The following is a 20,956-nucleotide window of genomic DNA, read 5'->3' on the forward strand; positions in this document are numbered from 1 at the left end:
GCATTGCCTGTATGTGTTGTTGTGGATGGTGCCCCATGGATCTCCATCTAGCACCATTGTGGGTGGAGGAGGGGACGCAGAGTGTGTTGAATTGGGGTTGCTACGCTGTTGGTTCTTCCACTGCCAGCTGCCCCTCATAGGTCCCCAGGAGGGAGAGGGTGGCAGATTTCTTTGGGAGGCTGATAGTGAACATGCTGAGCCACGTTCAACCCTGGTGCAATTATAGTGACTTGTGGGAATTATACCAGAGAACAATTAGGCCCATTTGCTGCCAGTATTTAATGTATCAAATCATATCTCTTATGTGGGTGATACCTCTGTTTCCAAAGAACGTGTCTGTAGCCCACACCTCTGGGAGCACTGACATCTCTACAGACACAGTGTAAGCACTATCCTAATGTCACACCAACAAATGTCAGTAAAGAAACAGATCTGTCATGCTGGGGCTGCATGTGTGTGGATAGGAAACCAACACTATATGCTGTCCTCATCTCTCATCCGGATAGTGCAGCCTTCCCTGCACCTGTCAGTGAGAAGCTACCACATCCCATGACGCATGGTCCTGCCGTACCTGATCAGGATCTCCAGATAGTCCCTAAGGTCAGGGATCGCGCTGAAAAAGCTGCATCATCATGTTGTGTTTTGCATTTGGCTGGTGAAGTCTCCACATTGGACATGTCCAAGGATTGGTTAAATAGTGTTCAAGATCCATGTTCCAAGAAACCGATCACCACCATCCTCTGCTGGGACCCCAGCCATGGTTCGGATGCAGACGTTCCTGGCAGTCTCTCTGGAAGCCAAGATTCTGCATTTGGCATATGCTGGAAAATGCTCTAAGCCCTGTTAGTACCAATACAAGGCAATGTTGGTATCAATGTCCACTGTGCAGCAGAGATCAGCACTTTCCTGAAGGGAGCCCCTAGTTGCTTTAGAAATTAACTCAGTGCCACCACCAACAGCCACTTGCTCTATATTTCCCAGCTGTTCTCAGCAGTAAATCCCTGCACAGTTCCCTGGACAGAGCTGCCATGAGACTCTCACCATCGCTGGGCTATTCCCTGCCCCTCAGCTTAGGAGAGAAGCTCTGGGGGCCTGCTGCCCAGCAGAGTGCAGCTGTGGGGCCCCTCTCACCAAGGGCAGGACCAGTAAACATCTAGGTTGTGAGCTGTGTCCATGCTCAGCTGGTTTCTTCTGAATTAAACCAGGGCACTGGACCCTCCCTCTAACTGTAAATACAAACTCCCCTTAGTGCCTGGTGTGTGTCAGCTCAGCACGGCCAGGAGAGTGAATGGTACCAGCCTCATTCCCTCAGTAATGGGCCACAGTTGAAGCCAAGAGGGATCATGTTGTGTGTTTAACACGTTATCTGAAGTTGGTGGGGAAGGTCCTGTGACTTGATTGGTTCCGTCTCATACCCTGCGAGAATTCCCTGGGTAGTGGAGGGCAGGCCTGAACCGCTAGCAAAAGTGCTAAGTCCCATTGTCAGAAGTGACTTAATCACTTAGGCCTGGAGAGTTAAAGGTATTTAAACACCTAAATGTACAGGGAGGCACCTAACAGGATTTTCCAAAGCACCTGTCTGCCAAATGCCCATTCATTTCAATGCTTTTTAAATCTGGCCCTTAGGTTCCTAAGTTCTGTTGACTTTCAGTTGAACTTAAACTTTCAACCGAGTTAGTCACTTTTGAAAATACACCTCTACCTCGATATAACACTGTCCTCGGGAGCCAAAAAAATCTTACTGTGTCATAGGTGAAACCGCGTTTTATCGAACTTGCTTTGATCCACCGGAGTGCACAGCCCCTCAACCCCCACCCGCCAACAGAATGCTGTTTTACCACGTTATATCCGAATCTGTGTTATATCAAGTTGTATTATATCGGGGTGGAAGTGTACCCTAAATACTTCAATAGACTGAATGGACTGAAAAACGGCATGAAGTTCATATTTGCAAGGCAACAGGACCAATTACTAAACATTGAGCAAAGGAAGTTAATTTCTTTCCAGGGCCTTTGGGTCAATGAAGTAGTGTTAAAAGTCAGCGTACTCCAATAGATTCTGGCAGCCAACTCTTTATGGCACATGTTCACTTCTCCCCCCACCCCCCGCGCTCTGTCTGATCCCTTCACTCTCATCGTTGCATTGTAAGTTCCTGAAAACTTCTAAGAGCCATTGTCCCCTCTGTGCTCTGCACACGCTTGGTGCTCCATAAATCATCCTCTGGAAATCTTAAGTCCCCCAAGTACAGTCCTGTGAGTGTGTTGGGATGGCGGGACAGTAGGTCTGAGGATTGTTAAAAAGATTTTTATGTGAAGGTTAAAAAAACACTTGCTGTTTAAAACTTCTCCATGGTTTGTCCTCCCTCTACTCCCCTTTCCCCTTATTCCTTTTTATAGGAGGTGGCAGTGCATGACTGGCCATCCATCCATCCGTGTAACTCATATTGTGAGTAGCAGTAGCATGGTGCGATCCAACATGTACATGGCATCAGGGTTGGCTCCAGGCACCAGCTTAGCAAGCAGGCGCTTGGCGCAGCCACTCTGGAGAGGGGTGGCACATCCAGCTATTCGGCGGCAATTCGGCAGAAGGTCCCTCACTCCCAGTCGGAACAAAGGACCTCCTGCTGAATTGCCGCAGATCGCGATAGTGGCTCTTTTTCTTTTTTGGCTGCTTGGGGTGGCAAAACCCCTGGAGCCGGCCCTGCATGGCATATGTGGTACAAATGTATCTCTTTACCTCCCTGGCCCCATGACTGTAGGAGAATCAGTTTTCATGGGTCTCCTTTGGCTGGCTGGCCCAGCACTGCTCAGGAGTCCATGACAAACAGTCTCTGTGAGGTGAGTTCCCAGCTGCAAAAACGGCGCATGCTGCTGTGTGGGAAGGGTGGGACAGATTCCTGAGTGCCCCTCAGGGAATCCAGTCTCACATGCTACTGATCCTGAAGCCCAACTGATGGGTTTTTAATGGGACACAGACTATCTGCTCTGCCTGTCAAGGCCCAAATCGTGCAGTACCCCAGAAGTAACACAGGCCTGAGTGATACCAGAGAATCCAGATCACCATTCATGTTCTGCTTTCACTTAAAAAGCATCTTGAATGTGAAGGCTCTCAAAACACTTCACCCATGTACACAGGTGGTCAAACTGGACATAAGGGTCACTGCCTTCCCCTTTGGCTGAAACACAATGGGTGTCATGCAGTGGTAAGCAGCACTAGTTTAATTCAAGTAGATTTCCATGTACAGCTGAACCTGGTGGAAGAGCCAGTTGAGTGAGTTGAGAGCTGTCACCTAAGTTGGTGCTGGCAGGATATTAAAGGCCACTCTTCCAAAGAGGGGTTTGTCTCTACTGACCAGAAGTGGCCAGGAGCTCTGGTTACAGCCTATCCCAGATAGCCACCATCAGCAGTGTGGTGCTCCTCCCTCTATGGGCCAGATTTGGCCACTTATTCATCTGAGTGGTGAGCTGTTAAGCGAATAGCTCATTGACTCCAATGAGGCTACTTGAAGAATGACTAATGCTCAGGGAGAAGCAGGGAGCTGGAATCTGCCCCATGCGCAGACAGAGGTTGACTCAATACTAACTCACAGAGCAGGCTGCTCTCTGCAGGGCTAGTGACCCAGCGGAGCATTGACCCAGCCTATAAAGAAAACCATATAGGGTGATAAGAGGTAAGTTTATTTTATTGGAAGAGAAGGTGAATATTGCAATTAATACACGAGGTGTAAAAGGGACAGAAGAAGTTAAACTCTTCACAGTCACAGCGATAGTCAAATTTTTCTGATTTTTATTAATATCATAACTAGGCTGCATCAGAGACCAAAGCAGGAAGGACAATTCCAGGGAATGCAGGGGGGTGAGAGCAGTGGGGACATGGGAATAAAGACGGTGTCGTATGGATTGATAAAATCTCCCACCTAAAATAGGGAGGAGTTTTGCTGGAAATTAGCATTATGGGAACGCTACAGGCAGATCCTGGCTCCCTTGGGGAGCCCCCTACAGACTGACATGGGAACTGGTCGAGCCCTCTGCATGTCAGAGGGTTAAGAACACTCTGAGCTCCTCAGAGACTTCTCGAAGTTCTTCCCATCGTGTGTCACCTGGCAGGTGTAGCTCTCATGTCTCTTCCAATCTGATGCATCCAGAGACAGGTAACTGCTGGCCATGTACTTGTTGTCACTCTGTTTGGAGGGTTTGGTCGTCTCCACTCCAGTGGAGATCTGCTGGCCATCAGCTTTCCAGGTGACTTCAACTGACCCTGGGTAAAAGCTGCCCAGCAGACACACCAGTGTGGCTTTGTTGTTTGTCTGTATCTCTTCCGAGGATGGAGGGAAGAGGTGCACAGTGGGAGATGCCTTTGGCTGACCTACAAGACAAGGAAATTCAATGTTAGAAAACGCAAATCCAGAAACTGCTAGTGCATAATATTCAACATTCCAGATCTCTGCAGTGTAACAAATCCAACCTCTCACAAGCACCGGGGCTGAGTAATCATCTGAGATGTAAGATATTCTTGTGGTTAAGGTACAGGGCTGGGAATCAGGACATTTGGGATCCAATCCTTGGTCTGTCACAAGCTTCCTTAGTGAACCTGGCCTAGTTAGTAACTTTCCCTATGTCTGTAAAAGAGGATATCACTTTACTCATCCTTTTTGTCCCTTGAATCATCGAAGGCTTGATCCTATATTCCTCCTGCACAGATATCTTCTACTGACTTCAAATAACAAGTTGGGGCCTGCAAGGGATACAGTGTTGGCGCTAAAGGAAAAAAATCAGTTGGTATGAAAGTGAGTAGAGAATTGCATTGCAGTCTGTATGCATTGGACTTCTAGCAAGAGCCATTCACAAAGAAAACCTGCAGCTGATTCTGCATTATGCTGCATTTTAGAAATCTAAAAGCAAGTTTCTAAGGACTTTGGACTAAGTTCTGCTTGTTTGTTTGGGGTTATTTCTTAGGGTCTAAGCTTCACTTAGAGTTTAATGTGTGTAGTTAAGGTATTGGAGACCACTTCAGTGCCCAGAGAGAAATCCAGAGTAACCCACATTTTTCCTTATGGAACAAACCTATAAAACGTAATAACAAAGCAACCAAAATGATCCAGGGGATGGGAAAGGGGATCCAGACACATTTAAGAATGTTTCAAATAAAATAACATAAAATTCTATGGAGTTCTAAGTGAAAGCCCCCCCCCCTTTTTTTTTAAACTATACTATGATATTCTACAGCAGGAAGAAAGTCTCTATATATTAAATTCTGCAAGCTGGGTCAATAAACCTATTAAGCGATTATCATTATCTGTCACATTCTGCAGGCCTTTCTAGTAAGGGACCACACTTTTCAATAAGACCTCAATGGAAAATAACCTCCTAACTCATCCTGTGATATGCTGGCTGCTGAACAGCCTAGTTAACAAGTTAGCTTGTTGCTAAAAGTTTTTCAGAAGCTTGTAATGTACAGAATCCTATATGGAACCAACCCCAGCCAAAGGACTCGAGCCAGTATGTGTCTAAGTGCTTTGCTGTATCCAGGTCCAAGACAAGCAAAAGAGACATTACAAAATATCACAGTACTGGTTGATTTCACGGTGGGTACAGAGTAGAGTCCCTTGCGCCCACGTATGATGGGGTGCTATGTTACTGCATGGAGATATGGAGACAATTATGACCTTCTGGCTTATGAATGGGCAGAAAAGTTGGGGGAATTTTTAACCTCCTAGTAAAAGGGAGCCATGAATGCCCAAAAGTTTAGTGGTTCAATTGGTAGTGTAGACAAAGCCTAAGTAAAGCCTGCTGGCAGTCCTAGAATGCAGTCTAGGAAGCCATCCAGCCTTTCCAGACTGGCCAGCCACCTCATTCGTGTGCTACAGGCTTGAGAGAGGCAATTAGTGCCGTCTCTTTCAAGCTCTCTCCCGCCACAAGCTGCTCCAACCCCACTCCATTTTATCTGTAACTCTCCATATTTCATAGGTGTTGGGTGTCCCTCAGCACTGTTAGAAAATCAGGGTTGAGTGGCATTTCCAAACTGAAATCCACGATAGCTACAGTCATCCAATGTACAATGGAACCGATCCTCCAAGTCAGGAGTAAGTCAGTCAGTGCAATTACACTCACTCAGTGTAAGCGTGAATCAGTGTAGTTCCATTACTGCCAAGGGGGCTACATTGATTTACAACACACGAGGATCTGTTCTTATATTTTTAAAGTTATGTCAGTCTCTTAAATGGCTGTAAATAAGCAATTCTACAAATAGCGCTGGTCAGAAATAACTCATTCAATCTCTTTCCAGTTAAAAACTGTTTTTTATCTCAATGGGCATTTTTGCAGAAAGTCTCTGATGTTGAAAAATTTCTTGTTGGAAATGCAAAAACTCAAAACCAAAAAGTTTCTGCAGAGGTTTTTTCCTGTTTTCAGTAATAATTTGATGAAAATGTTTTATTTTTTATTTTTTTTTGCCAAAAGTCTCTTTTCTGTTGAGAATTTTGACAAAAATTAAATTTTTCATTTTTGTTGAAATTTTCCAGAAAATGAAACCCATTTAGTGACTAACTCTTACCAAAATGAATAGTCTTCAAACTACTCCAGAAGGTCAGATTTCAAATCACAAAGGACCAATTATTTTTATATCACATTAGATTTCAAGGGGTTGTGCATCTATTTTAAGGAGGTTCGGATGCGTTTTAGTGGATGTCTATTGAAAACAACGGGATTATGTTGTTTTACCTGGCTGAGAAACTGGCCCTGGGTTTCTTTCACATAGTGGAAAAACCCAGTATGAACAAGTAATAAATGTCTAGTCCATTAAAACAAAAAACAAGGTAGAAAATATTTTCTTTTAAGATGCTAACACCAGTTTTTTAAAAATTGGGACCTGGCAGCAAAATTTGGGTAGGTTTCATGGGCAAATTCAGAAATCTGTTAACTGGGAAAGGATAAAAAAAAATCCAGCATGGGACATCTACACTCTGTTCTGAGTATGGATGGGTTAAACAATGTTCTCAACACCATATGAAGGTCTGAATGTACAGTAAGAGGAGACCCAGCTTGGATCAGAGACAGAAAAGGAGGAAAAAATCATGGAAATATTCCAGGATTGGCATTGAGAAGGAAAGTCAGAGAGTACTTCAGTGACTTACCAAGGACGGTCAGCTGGGTTCCTCCACCGAAGACATACCACAGTGACACACGACTGTACAAAAACCAGTCACGTTCAATGGCAGGGAGAGGTTGCCACCACTGCAAGGGTGGAGAAAATGGCCACGGAACAACTTCTGATGTCTCTCCATGAGAGCGAAGTTTCATTGTTTCTGGAGAAGCTCATAGCACAATTGATTGAATGAAGATCCATTGGGAGGTGAAGCAATGGAGTATTCCTTGAGAGAGCTCATATAGGGCCGAATCCTGGTCCATGCATGCCCACCACATAATAGAGCAGAAGATAGTCTTGTTGTTAAGGCACTGGAGTAGGAGTCAGGAGACGGGTTGAAGTCCTGGCTCTGCCACTGACTTTCTTTGTGCCCTTGTACAAGACGCACAATCTCTGTGCCTCAATTCCTCATCTGTAAAATGGGGATAGTACTTCCCTATTTCACAGGGGTGCTGTAAGGATGAGTTCTTTTATGACTGTGGGATGCTCATGTTGGACATACCCTGTTTCTATAGCACGTGTCTGTAGTCCACACCTCTGGGAGCACTAGTATCTCTAAAGACATAGTGTGAACACTATCCTAGCATCACACCAACAAGTGTCAGCAAAAAAACAGATCTGCCATGCTGTCCTCATCTCTCATCTGGATAGTGCAGCCTTCCCTGCACCTGTCAGTGAGAAGCTACAGCATCCCATGACACGTGGTCCTGCCTTACCTGATCAGGATCTCCAGATAGTCCGTGGGTGATGGGTCACTCTGAAAAAGCTGCATCATCACATCCTGTCTCGCATTTGGCTGGTGAAGTCTCCACACTGGACATTTCTGAGAAACCAGTAAATAGTTCTCAAGATCCCTATGCTATGAAACCCATCACCACCATCCTCTGCTGGGACCCCATTAGTACCAATATAAACAATGTTGAGATCAATGTCCAGTGTGCAGCAGAGATCAGCCCTTTCCTGAAGGGAGCCCCCAGTTGCTTTAGAAATTAACTCAGTGCCACCACCAACAGCCACTTGCTCTGTATTTCCAGCTGTTCTCAGCAGTAAATCCCTGCACTTTTTCCCTGGACAGAGCTGCCATGAGACTCTCACTATCACTGGGCTATTCCCTGCCCCTCACATTAGGAGAGAAGCTCTGGGGCCTGCTGCCCAGCAGAGTGTGGGCATGTGGGGCCCCTCTCACCAAGGGCAGGGCCAGTAAACATTTAGGCTGTGAGCTGTGTCCATGCTCAGCTGGTTTCTTCTGAATTAAACCAGGGCACTGGACCCTCCCTCTGACTGTAAATACAAACTCCCGTTAGTGCCTGGTGTGTGTCAGCTCAGCAGGGGCAAGGCTGTGAATGGTACTAGCCTAATTCCCTCAGTAATGGGTCATAGTTGAAGCCAAGGATCATGTGCTGTGTTTAACATGTGATCTGACACTTACTGAAGATGGTGGGAAGCTCCAGTGACCCTGTGGGTCAGACCCTGCTAGAATTCCCTGGGAAATGGAGGGCAGGCCTGCGCCGCTAGCAAAAGTGCCCAAGTCCCATGGTCAGAAGTGACTTGGGCCAGAGTGTTAAAGGTATTTAATCACTTAAATGTACAGGGAGGCACCTAACAAGTTTTTGAGAAGCACCTGTCTGCCAAATGCCAATTCATTTCAATGCTTTTTAAATCTGGCCCTTAGGAGCCTAAATCCTATGACTTTCCGTTGAACTTAAACTTTTAATGGAGTGAGTCACTTTTTTGAAAATATCCTAAATACTTCATGCAGTTTTTTAATCTATTTGTCAGTCTGTTGCAGTTCACATGTGCAAGGGTACAGGGCCAATTAATAAACATTGAGCAAAGGAAGTTAATCTCTTTCCAGAGCCTTTTTGTCAATGAAGTAGAGTTAAAAATCAGCGCACACCAATAGGTTCTGGCAGCCAACTCTTTATGGCACATGCTCACTCTCCTCCGACTGCCCCCCCCTCCCCCGCTCCGTCTGATCCCTTCACTGTCATCATTGCATTGCAAGCTCCCTAGAACTTCTGAGAGCCATTGTCCCTTCTGTACTCTGTACACTCTTGGTGCTCCAGAAATCATCATCTGGAAATCTTAACCCCCCAACTCCACATACAGATGGATGTGTGTGTGTATGTGTGTGTGTGTGTGTGTGTGACAGAGAGAGAGAGATTGTGGGGTTGTTAAAAATACTTATTTAAAAACCCATTATTCTTTAAAACTCATTCATAGGGAGGCTTCCCTCAGCTCCCCTTCCCCCTTATTTGTTTCTGAAGGAGGTGGAAGTGCATGATAAACGCTCTCTGGAAGGTGAGTTCCCAGCTGTACATACGGTGCATGCTGCTGTCTGGGAAGGATGGGGCAGACTCCCAGGTGCCCCTCGGAGAATCCAGTCTCACATGTAACGTGAAACTTATCCCCGGACCCCCAGCATCATTTTTGGGTTTTAATGGGACACAAACTGTCTGCTCTGGCCCATCAAGACCCAAACTGTGCAACACACAACACCTACTAAGGGCCCCAGCGTTGTGCACCCAGAGAATCCTGACCGTTAGGACTGGTCTGATTTACTTGTAAATAATGATGCTTTTCAAGTGTAATATCTTGAATCTGAAGGCTCCCAAAACACTTTGCACACTTACACAGCTGGTCAAACTGGACATGAGGATCACTGCCTTCACGTCCAGTTGAAACATAGAAGCTATCACACTGTTGCCAGCGGTGCTAGTTAATTTCAGGCAGATTTCCCTGTACAGCTGAACCAGTTGGGAGGGCCGGTTGGGTGGGTTGAGAGCTGTCACCCAGGTTGGTGTTGGCAGGATATTAGAGGCCACTCTTCCAAAGAGGGGTTTGGATCTCTACTGACGAGACGTAGCCAGGTTACAGCCGATCCCAGGAACCAGCCTGCAGCTGTGTGCTGCCCCTCGCTGTATGGGCCAGATTTGGACACTTATTCGCTGAGTGCTGAGCTGTTCAGCCAACAGCCCATTGACTCCAATGAGGCTACTTGAAGAATGACTAATGCTCAGGGAGAAGCAGGGAGCTGGAATCTGCCCCATGCAAGGGCAGAGGTTGACTCAATACTAACTCACAGAGCAGGCTGCTCTCTGCAGGGCTAGTGACCCAGCTGAGCATTGACCCAGCCTAGCCCTACTTCTCTCTTGGGAGTTGCCAGGATCCCAGCACAAGCAGGGCTGGCTGCAGACCTACGGGGGTTGCGTTACTCTCTTATGCAGCCCACTATCACCCAGGAATTCCCTAAAAAAATGTGTGCTCTGCAGAGAGATTTGTGCAGCAGCAATTGTCACACCTCACACAAGGCCGGCTGGGAGCCAGAGTGACCAGTCTTGGGGGGAACAATCACAGCTTGGGTAATGATCCCTTTCCTGATCTCCATGACATTACACGTCACTTAGCTCCACTTCTCATTAGCTTGTATGAAACACCAAAGCCAATGAGATCCTTACTGAAAAGAAAACCATATAGGGTGATAAGAGGTAAGTTTATTTTATTGGAAGAGAAGGTGAATATTGCAATTAATACACGAGGTGTAAAAGGGACAGAAGAAGTTAAACTCTTCACAGTCACAGCGATAGTCAAATTTTTCTGATTTTATTAATATCATAACTAGGCTGCATCAGAGACCAAAGCAGGAAGGACAATTCCAGAGGGGGTGAGAGCAGTGGGGACGTGGGAATAAAGACGGTATCATATGGATTGATAATATCCCCCACCTAAAATAAGAAGCAGATTTGCTGGAAATCAGCATTATGGGAATGCTACGGACAGATCCTGGCTCCCTTGGGGAACCCCCTACAGACTGACACGGGAACCGGTCGAGCCCTCTGCATGTCAGAGGGTTAAGAACACTCTGAGCTCTTCAGGGACTTCTCGAAGTTCTTCCCATCGTGTGTCACCTGACAGGTGTAGCTCTCATGTCTCTTCCAATCTGATGCAGTCAGAGACAGGTAACTGCTGGCCATGTACTTGCTGTCACTCTGTTTGGAGGGTTTGGTCGTCTCCACTCCAGTGGAGATCTGCTGGCCGTCAGCTTTCCAGGTGACTTGGACTGACCCTGGGTAAAAGCTGCCTAGCAGACACACCAGTGTGGCTTTGCTCTTTGTCTGTATCTCTTCTGAGGATGGAGGGAAGAGGTGCACGGTGGGAGATGCCTTTGGCTGACCTACAAGACAAGGAGATTCAATGTTAAAAAACCCAAATCCAGAGACTGGCAGTGCATCATGGTCAACGTTCCAGATCTCTGCAGTGTAATAAATCCAACCTTTCACAAGTGTCTTGGGCAGGGTAATTATCTGAGATGCAAGATGTTCTTGTGGTTAAGGCACAGGGCTGGGAATCAGGACAATTGGGGTCCAATCGTTGCTCTGCCACAGGCTTCCTCTGTGAAGCTGGCCTAGTTAGTTACTGACCCTGTGCCTGTGAAAGGGGATATCACTTTACTCATCCTTTTTGTCACTTTAATCCTTGAAGGCTTGATCTTGTATTCCTTCTGGACCCATAACTCCCACAACTTGGGGCCTTCAAAGTGTACAGCGTTGGTGCTAAAGATACAAATTATTGTTATGAAAGTGAGCAAAATAGTCGATTGCAATCTATATGCCTTGGATTTCTAACATAAGTGGTTCACAAAGAAAAACTGCAGTTCATTCTACATTGTGCCTCATTTAAAAAATCTAAAATCAGCTTTCGGAGGGTTTTGGACTATGTTCTGGATATTTGTTTGGGGTTATTTCTTAGGGTCTAAACTTTGCTTAGAGTTTTTAACGCGTGTGGCTAGGGCACCAGAAACCACTTCAGTGGCCAGAAAGGAATCTGGGGTAACCCACATTTCTCCTTATGGAAAAATCCTGTAAAATGGAATAACAAAGCAACCAGCATGATCCGCCGGGGATCTAGACACATTGATAGTGTTATATGGAAACTACTGTAAAATAGTACAGAACGTTCATAGCGAGAGCTCTTTCTAACCAATCTATGGTATTTTATGGCACAGATAAAGTTTCAATATATGAAATTCTGCAACGTTAAGTCAATGATGTCATTGAGGAGTTTCTATCACATTCTGTAGGTCTTTCTGCTAAGGGTCAGATCTGCAGGACTCTTGGCTGAGAAATAGCCTTTTATCGCAGTGTGTTATATGCTGGATACTCTTGTTGCTGCAATGTTTTCAGAAGCATTTATGTGACCAAAGGACTCGAGCCAGTATGTGTCTCAGTGCCTTGCTGGATCAGAGTCCAAGACAAGAGGAAAAGGGACATTTGCAGGATTTCCCAGTGGGCACAGAGTCGAGTTTCCCAGGCCCTAGGCTGATGTTTGGCTATGTTACTGCATGGAGATATGGAGACAATTAAGGTCCTTCTGTCTTCGGAATGGGCGGACCAGGGGGTTAAAAATTCCTCAGACTTTTTACAGCTAGACACCTGGGATCAGATTGAGACACTATTCCACATTCCAGGTAGCACTTTACTCCTCAAGTAGTCGGTCCCACTGACGTCAGTGGGCCTGTTTGAAGAGCAAGGTGCTACTTAGGACAAGTAGGCCCAGTGTAGCCTGGGCTGTAGTTATTTCACGCTTTACACAGGTCAAAGCTACAAACAATGTTGTCTGAGCTAGCACAGTCAGCCCTGATTTACTGAGCCCTGGCTAGCTGAGCTCCACCTGATCCTCAAGGTTTTACTGTAACTGAAGCCTGCTGGCCCAGCCAGCATCCTGGTCATTGAGCTCTGAGGCTGGCAGCTGGAGAGTGCAGCTTCTAGGAAGCCGTCCAGCCTTTCCAGACTGGCCAGCAACCTCGTTAGTGTGCTCCAGGCTTGAGAGAGGCAATTAGTGCCGCCTCTTTCAAGTTCTTCCATCGCAGGCTGTTTCAACCCCACCCCATTTATCTGTAACTCTCCATATTTTATGGGTGTTGGGTGTCCCTCAGCAATGTCAGAAAATCAGCTTTGAGTGGTTTTTCCAAACTGAAATCCACGATAGCTACAGACATCCAATGTACAATGGAACCGATCCTCCAGGTCAGGAATGAGTCAGTCAGTGCAATTACACTCACTCAGTGTAAGGGTAAATCAGTGTAGTTCCATTGCTGCCAAGGGGGCTACACTGATTTACACCACATGAAGATCTGTCCTTATATTGGAAAAATAGCAATTGCAGAACTTGCTCTAAAAGGATCCCGCAAATAGGGATATAAAAATTACCCATCAAATCTCTTGTCAATTAAAAATTGGGTTTTTATCTAAATGGAAGTTTTTGCAGAAAGTTTCTGGAGATCTAGAAAAAAATCTTTTTTCATCGCTGGAAAAGCAAAATCTGAAAACCAAATATTTTTACCTAAACTCTGATTTCTCCTGCTCATCCTCCATCCCCCCACCCCGGCTTTTCAGTAATTGTTCGGTGACAATGTTTTAGTGTTTGCGTCTTGGGTTTTTGCCAAAAAGTCAAAATTTTCTGCTGAAAATTTAGACAAAAAGAGTTTTTTTAATGTTTGTTGAAAATTTTCAGCAAATTTAACCCTATTTTGTGACCAGCTCTTACTAATTTGAATTTTCTTCAATCTAACCAGACAAATCAGGTTTTAGATTGCAACAAACACATTTTCTATATCACATTCGGTTTCAAGGTATTTTATGCCCATCTTAAAGAGATTTGAATGAGTTTTGGGGTAGGTTTATTTGAAGACAATGGGACTATTTTGTTTTTCCTTGGTTGAGAATCTGGCCCTTTCGCATATGAGACAAAATGGAGTGCTAATAAGAAATGTCTAGTCCATTAAAACCAACGCAAATTAAAAAATAAAAAAACTTTGGGGTGGAAATATTTCCCTGAAGAGGCTAATACTAGTTACTTAGAAAATGGTACCTGACAGCAGAATCTGCACAGGTTTCATGGGCAAATTCAAAACCCCTTTCAGAGGGAAAATATAAGAAAATCCTGCATGCGACATGTACACACTATTCTGATTATCCATGGGTTAAACATTGTTCTCAACCCCTTGGGAAGGTCTGTGCATAAAGTGAGAGGAGACCCGAGCCTGGCACCAAGACAGAAAAGGAGCTAAAAATCCTGAAAACATGAGGGTATTGGCATTGAGAAGGAAAGACAGTGAGTAATTCAGTGACTTACCAAGGACGGTCAGCTGGGTTCCTCCACCGAAGACAACCCACAGTGACACATGGTTGTACAAAAACCAGTCACGTTCAATGGCAGGGAGAGATCGCCACCACTGCACGTATGGAAGAAAATGGCCATGGAACAACTTCTGCTGGCTCTGCATGAGAGTGAATGTTCCTCATTTCTGGAGAAGCTCATAGTACAATTGATTGACTGAAGATCCATTGGGAGGTGAAGCAATGGAGTATTCCTTGGGAGAGCTCATATGGGGCCAGATGCTGGTCCATATATGCCCATCACATAAGAGAGCAGAAGATCATCTTGTCTTCAAGGCACTGGAGTGGGAGTCAGGAGACTGGGTTCAAAGATGGGACACAGAGAGTGTTGAATTGGGGCTGCTAAGTTGTTGCTCCTTCCCCTGCCAGCTGCCCCTTGTAGGTCCCCAGGAGGGAGGGGCTGACAGATTTCTTTGGGATGCTGATAGTGAACACGCTGAGCCATGTTCAACCCTAGTGCAATTACAGTGACTTGTGAGAATTATACTAGGGAAGAATTAGGCCCATTTGCTGCCAGTATTTAATGTATCTAATCGTGTATTTCATGTCAGGGATACCCCTGTTTCCAAAGCACGTGTTTGTACCCCACACCCCTGGGAGCGCTGGCATCTCTACAGACATAGTTTAAACACTATCCTAGCATCACACCAGCAAGTGTCGGCAAAGAAACAGATCTGCCATGTGGGGCTGCATGTGTGTGGATAGGAACCCAACAACACGTGCTGTCCTCATCTCTCATCCAGATAGTGCAGCCTTCCCTGCACCTGTCAGTGAGAAGCTATCACATCCCATGACACGTGGTGCTGCCTTACCTGATCAGGATCTCCAGATACTCCTGGCCCGATGGACTCATTCCGAGTTTCTGGGCACAGCATGTCCTGTGTTCACTTTTGGCTGAAGGATGCCGGGGGCTGTTTAAGTCTCCACACTGGACATGTCGAAGGAACAAGTCAAGAATGCTCAAGATCCGTGTGCCATGAAACCGATCACCACCGTCGTCTGCTGGGACCCTGTACGTACCAATACAAGGCAATGTTGGTACCAATATCCAGTATGAAGCAGAGATCAGAACTTTTCTGAAGGGAAATTAACTCAGTGCCACCAAGGACAGCCATTTGTTCTGTACTTGCCAGCTGTTCTCAGCAGTAAATCCCTATGCTGTTCCCTGGACAGAGCTGCCATGAGACTCTCACCATTGCTGGGCTATTCCCTGCCCCTCAGCTTAGGAGAGAAACTCTGGTGCCTGCTGCCCAGCAGAGTGTGGGCATGTGGGGCCCCTCTCACCAAGGGCAGAGCCAGTAACATCTAGGCTGTGAGCTGTGTCCATGCTCAGCTGGTTTCTTCTGAATTAAACCAGGGAACTGGACCCTCCCTCTAACTGTAAATAAAAACTCCCCTTAGTGCCTGGTGTGTGTCAGCTCAGCACGGCCAGGGAGTGAATGGTACCAGCCTCATTCCCTCACTAATGGGCCATACTTGAAGCCAAGGTTCTTGTGCTGTGTTTAACATGTGATCCAGCACTTGATGGGGAAGCTCCTGTGACTTGAGTGGTTCCGTCTCATACCCTGTGAGAATTCCCTGGGAAGTGGAGGGCAGGCCTGAGCCGTGAGCAAAAGTGCCTAAGTCTTATTGTCAGAAGTGACTAAAGCACTTAGGCCTGGAGTGTTAAAGGTATTTAAGTATCTAATATACAGGTAGGCGCCTTGTGGGATTTTGAGGAGCTCCTAAATCCTATTGACTTCCAGTTGAACTTAGACTTTTAATGGAGTGAGTCATTTTTGAAAATACCCTAAATACTTCATGCAGTTTTTCAGTCCATTCATCAGTCTATTGCAGTTCACATGTGCAAGGGAACAGGACCAATTTCTAAACATTGAGCAAAGGAAGTTAATCTCTTTCAGAGCCTTTTTGTCAATGAAGTAGTGTTAAAATCAGCGCACACCAATAGGTTCTGGCAGCCAACTCTTTATGGCACATGCTCACTCTCCTTTGACACCCCCCCCCCCGCTCTGTCTGATCCCTTCATTGTCATCTTTGTATTGTAAGCTCCCTAGAACTTCTGAGAGCCATTGTCCCCTCTGTGCTCTGCACACTCTTGGTGCTGCATAAATCATCACCTGGAAATCTTAGCCCCCAAAAGTACAGTTCTGTGAGTGTGTTGGGAAGGTGGGACAGTATGTCTGGGGATGTTAAAAATACAATATGTGAAGGTTATAAAAACTCTCATTGTTGAAAACTTTTCCATAGTTCATCCTCCCTCTGCTTCTTTTCCCCCTTATTCCCTTCTGTAGGAGATGGCAATGCATGACTGGCTATCCATCCATGTAACCCATATTGTGAGTGATGGTAGCATGGTGGAATGTGACATATATGTGGCACATGTGATACAAATGTATCCCTTTACCTCCCTGGCCCCATGGCTGTAAGAGAATCAGTGTTCATGGATCTCCTTTGGCTGCCCAGCATGGCTCAGGGGTCTATGATAAACGCTCTCTGTGATGCAAATTCCCAGCTGTACACATGGTGCGTGCTGCTGTCTGGGAAGGGTTGGACAGACCCCAAAGTGCTCCTCCCAGTATCCACTCTCATATGAACCCAATCCCCCAGCACAACTCATCGGTTTTTAATGGGACACAGACTATCTGCTCTAGCCTGCCAAGGCCCAAATAGTGCAGCACCCCAGAAGTAACACAGGCCTGAGTGATACCAGAGAATCCAGATCACCATTCATGTTCTGCTTTCACTTGAAAAGCATCTTGAATGTGAAGGCTCCCAAAGCACTTCACCCATGTACACAGGTGGTCAAACTGGACATAAGGGTCACTGCCTTCCCCTTTGCACAATAGGTGTGACACAATGGCCAGCAGCATTGGTTTAATTGAGGTAGATTTCCATGTACAGCTGAACCTGGTGAGAGGGCCAGTTGGGTGGGTTGAGAGCTGTCACCTAAGGTGGTGTTTGCAGGATATTAAAAGCCACTCTTCCAAAGAAGGGTTTGGGTCTCTACTGACCAGAAGTGGCCAGAAACTCTGTATACAGACTATCAGAGGTAAGCACCATCAGCAGTGTCGTGCCCCTCCCTCTTTGGCCACTTATTCCTCTGAGTGTGGAGCTGTTCAGCCAACAGCCCATTGACTCCAGTGAGGCTACTTGAAGAATGACTAATGCTCAGGGAGAAGCAGGGAGCTGGAATCTGCCCCATGCAAGGGCAGAGGTTGACTCAATACTAACTCACAGAGCAGGCTGCTCTCTGCAGGGCTAGTAACCCAGCTGAGCATTGACCTAGCCAAAAAAGAAAACCATATTAGCTGATAAAATGTAAGTTTATTTTATTGGAAGAGAAGGTGAATATTGCAATTAATACACGAGGTGTAAAAGGGACAGAAGAAGTTAAACTCTTCATCATCATAGCGATTTGTCATTTTTTTCTGATTTTATTAATATCATAACGAGGCTGCATTAGAGACCAAAGCAGGAAGGACAATTCCAAGGAATGCAGGGGGGTGAGAGCAGTGGGGATGTGGGAATAAAGACGGTATCGTATGGATTGATAATATCCCCCACCTAAAATAGGAAGCAGATTTGCTGGAAATCAGCATTATGGGAATGCTACAGGCAGATCCTGACTCCCTTGGGGAATCCCCTACAGACTGACACGGGAACTGGCCGAGCCCTATGTGGGTCAGAGGGTTAAGAACACTCTGAGCTCGTCAGGGACTTCTCGAAGTTCTTCCCATCATGTGTCACCTGGCAGGTGTAGGTCTCATGTCTCCTCCAATCTGATGCATCCAGAGACAGGTAACTGCTGGCCATGTACTTGTTGTCACTCTGTTTGGAGGGTTTGGTCGTCTCCACTCCAGTGGAGATCTGCTGGCCATCAGCTTTCCAGGTGACTTGGACTGACCCTGGGTAAAAGCTGCCTAGCAGACACACCAGTGTGGCTTTGCTCTTTGTCTGTATCTCTTCTGAGGATGGAGGGAAGAGGTGCATGGTGGGAGATGCCTTTGGCTGACCTACAAGACAAGGAAACTCAGTGTTAGAAAACCCAAAATAGAGACTGCCAGTGTAGAATACAAGAAATTCCAGATCTCTGCAATGTAACAAATCCAACCTCTAACAGGCTTCCTCTGTGAATCTGATGAAGTCATTGACCTCTCTGCCCATGAAAGGGGATTACATCACTGAACTCTCCGCGCACAGGCTTTTTCTCAAAGTTTATGTTTTTTTACATATTTCTAAAGCACTGAAACACTTGGTGGAAGATGCTGTAGAAGTGTGAAAGATTATCAGTATTGTTTCCAAACTCACCTTTTAATTCATTGTTTGTCAGATACAGGGAAAAATGACTTCTAAACAGCTAGCAACCTAGGCAGTTTGCACAAAATTCCTCATTAAGTGCTAGATTTTGATCCCCTTCCTCACATACAGTAGCACCTTCCTTCTGAAATGGTGTCGTTAAGTGCAGACAAAGGTGCTACTCATTGAATTAACTCGGAAGATATTTCCATGGTGAAAACTCTCTCTCTCTCTCCCTCTCATTTCTCAAGAACAGACTATCTGCGTATGAGATAGTGAGAGCCATTCACAGAGAAAACCTCTAGGTCATTCGGCCTTGTGCCCATCTTAGAAATGTAAAAACAGCAGATAAGTATTTCTCTAGGACTATGTTGTATTTATTATTTTGGGGCTATTTCCTACGGTCTAAGCTTAGAGTTTAATTTGTCTGTTCAGGCCTTGGGGGCCGTTTCACAAGAGGCACAGAGGAATCTGGGGGCAACCCCCATATTTCCTAATGGAAAAAAAATGCTAAACAGATAATTACAAAAAACCAATAGGATCCAAAGCATAGGAAGGAGAGCTACATGCATTAAATAGTTTTTTTAAATAGAAAATAGTATAAAATTCTGTACAGTTTTGAGAGAGAGTGTGTGTTTGTTTTTGAACCATCCTATGGAATTCCACAGCAGGGATAAATTCTCTCTTCTGCCAAGTGGATCAATAAACCCATTGTTGAATTATCATTGTCTATGTGGGGCTGTAGGTCTCTCTGCTAAGGGTCAGATCTTCTGATTAACACCTGGGTGACAAACAACCTCCTACCACACCCTGGTTGTCTGTTCTTGTTGCTGAACAGCCGAGTTACCAAGCAAGCTTGTTGTTGAAACGTTTTCAGCAGTTGTAAAGTACAGACTCGTTTATGGGAGAAATCCCTGCTACAGGGCCCGATCCAATGTGCATCTGAGCGCTTTGCTGGATGGGGTTCAAGAGAAGAGGAAAAGGGACTTTGCAAAATCCCACAATGAGGGTTGATTTCATGGCGGGTGCAGAGTAGATTCCCCGGGGCCCTAGCCTGGGCTGTGCTGTGTAACTGCAGGGAGACATTGAAGGCATGACCTGCTTAGGAAGGGCACAAAAATTTGGGGAAACTTTAAATCCTTGCTAACATTTCTGCACCAGCCTAGTCGTGGGGGCCAGATTGGGATGCTCGTCATCACACCAGGTTTCATCTTACTCCACAGGTGGTTGGTCCCGTTTACATTAGCGGGACTGTATGAGAAGCAATTTGCCACTTGGCATGAGTAGGGCTGTCGCAGTCTGGGCCTTAATTATTTCATGCTTTATGTTGGACAAAGCAGCCAACAGTGGTGTTTGAGCTAATACTGCCCTGACTCACGGAGCTCTGGCTAAGCCAGGTCCATCAGGTCCCCAAGGCTGTTCTGTAACTGAAGCCGGCTGGTCCAACCAGCATCCTGATCACTGAGCTCTGAGCTTGGCAGACACAGAACCCAGCCTCTAGGAAGCCGACCAGCCTTTCAGACTGGCCAGCAACCTCATTAGTGTGCCCTAGGCTCGAGGGACACAATTAGTGCAACATCTTTAAAGCCCTCTCTCCCTGCAGGCTGCTTCAACTCCCCTCTGCATATTTTAAAGGTTTTGGGTGGGGTTGGGTTGCATTTCTAAACTGAACTCCAGTGGTAGCTACAGTTATCCAAGGTACAATGGAACGGATCCTCCAGGTCAGGAGTAAGTCAGTCAGTGCAGTCAAACTCACTCAGATTAAATGTAAATCAGTGCATCCATTGCTGGCAAGGAAGCGACATGGATTTACACCATATGAGGAGCTGGCTTTCTATTTTTAAAAATTTATCAGTCACTTATCTAGCTCTAACAGAGCAATGCTACAAATAGGACTGGTTGAAAATGACCCATCAAAATTGTTTTCAGTGGAAAACTGGTTTTCAATTGAATGTAAATTTTTGTTGGAAGTATCTGCTTTTCTCAAAAAGAAAAAAAAATTTTTTTTGGTTAAAAATCCCAAAATGGAAAAAATGGAAATCTTAAACCAAAACCTGTCAATAACTGAAGCATTTTCGGTTTTCAGCTGAAAATGCTTGTTTGGGATTTTGGAACCATTGAGATGAAAAAAATTTTTTTTTTATTTTGCTTTTTCTGAAATTACTCATAGAATAAAACCCTATTTTCTGCCCAGCCCTCAGTGCTAAGCATTTCCCTCCAACAGCCTCCGAAAAATCAGATTTTAAATCACCAGGGACCAATGACTTTTATAGAACATTAGATTTCATGGGATTGGACACCTGTCTGTAGGAGCCTGGGGTGAGTTTTGGTGGAGCTCT

At 45.6% G+C, this 20,956-nt stretch overlaps 1 protein-coding gene across 1 annotated transcript in view; it reads right to left on the reverse strand.

Annotated features, from left to right (window-relative positions):
- The window catches only part of LOC115661060 (immunoglobulin epsilon heavy chain-like), a 61,225-nt gene that overhangs the window by 18,986 nt on the left and 21,283 nt on the right, over positions 1 to 20,956 (reverse strand). Inside the window, exons 7-13 of the mRNA XM_030583198.1 lie at positions 18,020 to 18,334; positions 15,886 to 15,899; positions 14,278 to 14,377; positions 11,003 to 11,317; positions 7,860 to 7,956; positions 7,133 to 7,185; positions 4,048 to 4,365 (exon numbers count right to left, since the gene is read on the reverse strand). Of these exons, the coding sequence (XP_030439058.1) occupies positions 4,048 to 4,365; positions 7,133 to 7,185; positions 7,860 to 7,956; positions 11,003 to 11,317; positions 14,278 to 14,377; positions 15,886 to 15,899; positions 18,020 to 18,334 (1,212 nt within the window). The remainder of the gene's footprint in view (positions 1 to 4,047; positions 4,366 to 7,132; positions 7,186 to 7,859; positions 7,957 to 11,002; positions 11,318 to 14,277; positions 14,378 to 15,885; positions 15,900 to 18,019; positions 18,335 to 20,956) is intronic.

This window comes from Gopherus evgoodei, chromosome 13 (assembly GCF_007399415.2).
Source record: "Gopherus evgoodei ecotype Sinaloan lineage chromosome 13, rGopEvg1_v1.p, whole genome shotgun sequence".
Lineage (NCBI taxonomy): Eukaryota > Metazoa > Chordata > Testudines > Testudinidae > Gopherus > Gopherus evgoodei.